The 3,156-nt window shown below is 39.9% G+C and overlaps 1 protein-coding gene and 1 non-coding gene across 2 annotated transcripts; both read right to left on the reverse strand.

Moving 5' to 3' along the window:
• Positions 1–2,657, reverse strand: LOC149020126 (ureide permease 2-like). Its single transcript, XM_089146877.1, has 7 exons — positions 2,325–2,657; positions 2,049–2,187; positions 1,770–1,944; positions 1,323–1,369; positions 1,097–1,203; positions 574–948; positions 1–485 (listed from the first exon to the last, which is right to left on the reverse strand). The coding sequence occupies exons 1-7, from the start codon at positions 2,565–2,567 to the stop codon at positions 327–329; spliced, it is 1,245 nt and encodes a 414-aa protein (XP_089003003.1). The 5' UTR covers positions 2,568–2,657; the 3' UTR covers positions 1–326.
• Positions 2,658–3,084: 427 nt separating this feature from the next.
• TRNAP-AGG (transfer RNA proline (anticodon AGG)) lies at positions 3,085–3,156 on the reverse strand. The gene has a single exon. It is a non-coding gene; the product is annotated as a tRNA-Pro (tRNA).

A 3,156-nucleotide genomic window follows, 5' to 3' on the forward strand; every position in this document is an offset into this window, starting at 1 on the left:
GGCTAAAAGGGAATGGAAACCTGAAAAGGATAAAACAAGGCTAACCCAAACAGCCATACAACAGAGAGTACCTGAGAAAACCAAGCCAACTAAGAAGACTGGCAAGGGACCATACATTTAGTCACTTCTTACACAAGAAGCAATGTTGCCTTTGATTGATCTGGTATAAGGGCCACTTCTTAATGATCCACATATATTTTTGTTTCTCTTCTTAGCTTTTCCAATCATCCATCTCAAAATCTTCATCTCAACTGTGTTTTGTTTGTTTGCCTTGACACTCATCTCAATGTAGTGTTCAAGGAAATTTCAATGGAAGTTTCTTGCGTTCATGAAGTTTTCCGATTTGCAGCTGATGCCATGAGCACTCCCACAGCCACACTAAACATCAGCAGCATGCTCACTAGTAATATATATGTCCGCTTAGATGATCGCCGATATTCCCCAAACACAAGTATGCCCCAGACAGTGCTCACCAGTGGAAGTGCCTGTTTTTGTTACCATAATATAACTTCAAACTAGACTTGCATACACTACAAACCTATTAAGATAGCATAGAACTATAGATGCACTTACCTGAACAGAATCAGCAGTAGCATACCCTGCGGCTTGACCTCCCATGAATTGCAAACAATTTGCAAGACCACACAACAGGCCTGCCAAGAGTGCCCACAATCTGCCATCACAATCCTTTAGATAAGCTGTCAGAGAAGATTTCGGTACTTTGAGTATGGGGTAGTACAGGAAGACGATTGTTAAGATGATAGAAATAATGAACCACGATAATGTGAAGTAGAAGAATGCAGTGTAAACCACCAAATGAGGAATCCCTGCTTTCATGGTATGCCATTGATCATTGGTAGCAAGGTTAAATGCAGGTGAGAAGAGGGAGAAGCAAGCACCAGCGAAGAGTGTTATGCACAGTCCAATAATAGTGCTCATCCCTGTCACCTGCCATCAAAGACATTAGCTGGTCCCTTTCTTCCAGAGTTGTGGAAAGCTAGAGGTTTCTATATGGCTAACAATGTGAGTATGAAAATGTATATGTTCATAGAAATAGAGGAGAATAGTTTCTTGGCCATGTAGTGGAAACACTGACCTTGATGGCTCTTGTGTTCTCAAGCTCCATGAGGAAATCAGCAGTCCCAATTTTTGCCTTCTCTAGGTTGCTACTTCTGTTTTCTGGATCCCACCTTCCATCTACCACTGTTTCTAGATTTCCATTTTATTTAGAGACATATAGGACACAAGGTACTTATGTTCAGAATGAGGTAACAAAGTAGCCTAAATGCCCAAAGGGGGAAAAAAAAGAGTGAATTCCTTACCAGTTTCTGGGGTTGTTCCTAATCCAATCCCTTGTGTTTCTATAGTCCTGTCATAAGGTAGAAATGCTAGAGCATATCAGTGGAATTCATGTATAATTCTCTGTTCTTTTCTATACTCTACTAGATACTTCCAGTGAAGAGAATCCAAGTTCCAACACTCATACGATGACGATGCAAAATAAGGAAATATCGAGAGATTAACTCTTTAATCCTCATGTCTACCATGCAATATATTCTGAGATTAGTATAGTAGACATTGCACAAATATCTTGAGTTTGAGTAAATTTATGATCCGATTGGGACTTGATTCAAGAAGAATCGGTTAGGACCCAAAAAAATTCCCTTCATAGTTGTCCTTTTTCAATTAAAAGACGAATAAACGTTGACACAAATTGATTTGCCTGCACTTCTAAAAGCTTTGAGTGCTACTAAAGGAAAGAAACATACCCTGTTCCATCATGATTAGTGTTTGAGAAACCAGTAAGTTTTGCTTTATTATCTGCTGCATTAGATGAATGAAGAGCAGATCCAAGACAAATTGCAATGAAGAAACATGCAACTCCAGGAAAAAGAATCTTGGCATTGTTAATTCTGTTGTCTAAAAAGTAGTTCAAGGTTGTCCCTGTTACATCCCCATTCATTGAGAAGTATAGTTCAGCAAATTAACTCTGTCAGAAGCATGTTTCCTGACTTATGAAAAGATGAATTGTTTAGATAAAAGTGTACCTATAAGCACAATCATGCTTGAGGCAATCACCTGCATAACTGATAGACCAACTAAAGCCAATGCATACTGTTGAGCTATGTTGCCAAGGCTGAGAACAAGCCCACCTGCCATTGCAAACAAAACACAAGGCCAATCTTCCTGCAGCAAGAACCAAGAATAGCTAAAGTCCAGTTCAAGTTCAATTATTCCACATTAGATGTGAATATAAGGATATGGGCAAAGCTCTCCTGGTGTTAGAGGTGGAAAAAGAGATGCATAAATAATGTGATACTCACATTCAGTTGAGAGAGCTGAGTTATGAAGTTTGGCATATCAGGATTGCTATCACCAATCTGGCCTAAAGTCAATGGAATGATGATGGCAGTAAATAGATTGGCCAAGGAGTAATCAAGGTAAGTATGCTGAGGAAGACGGCCTCTTCTTTCCAACAGAGTAAATATAGCAGGGAAAGTTCCCAATAAGAATAAGGAAACCAACATACAGGTTATGGCCCATCCCTCATTCTCCACCACATACATCTTCTTGTCTGACCTTCAACCTAGCTATTCAATTCCCACTAGTAATGGAACTGTGATTAGCTTCAAACTTAGATCCTGCAAACAAGAAGCTTGCAGGAATGAACTCAAGAGACAAACTGGCGCTATTGGTGCTGTTGACTCGTATTGCTTTCCAATTCACTTTGTTGGTTCTTTGAAAGGATCGGAATTCATCATTCTGTTTGCAACCAAAATTCTTGTTTTGGGGTCTTTGAGGAGGCAAAGTAATTGCAGAAAGGATGAAACCTCACAGAACGCCTGAAAACGCGAATAGGTCAATTAAGTCGTATGCTCGTGTCTCATGCCACCAGTCACTAGACAAAACCCAGAGAGAACAAAAATCGAATTTTTATATCTTGTTAGGTGACATCATGAATCGTAGAGAATCCAGAGTTGACAATGTTGATAAGACATGCCTTGCAAGTTGAGCTCTGCTGCAGGTAGGGAGATGGTGACTACACCAATTTTTTGCATAAGGATAAAATTAAAAAAGAGAATTGGGGCATTCCGAGAATTGAACTCGGGACCTCTCGCACCCTAAGCGAGAATCATACCACTAGACCAAATGCCC

The sequence above is a fragment of the Hakea prostrata genome, chromosome 3 (genome assembly GCF_041222555.1).
Source record: "Hakea prostrata isolate BN-2017 chromosome 3, UWA_Hpros_2, whole genome shotgun sequence".
Lineage (NCBI taxonomy): Eukaryota > Viridiplantae > Streptophyta > Magnoliopsida > Proteales > Proteaceae > Hakea > Hakea prostrata.

Coding starts and splice junctions, on each gene's coding strand:
- LOC149020126 (XM_089146877.1), bottom strand. CDS start 2,567: ATGTATGTGGTGGAGAATGAGGGATGGGCCATAACCTGTATGTTGGTT. Junction 1,204..1,322: donor AGGAACAACCCCAGAAACTG/GTAAGGAATTCA, acceptor ATCTAGAAACAG/TGGTAGATGGAAGGTGGGAT. Junction 486..573: donor CTACTGCTGATTCTGTTCAG/GTAAGTGCATCT, acceptor TAACAAAAACAG/GCACTTCCACTGGTGAGCAC.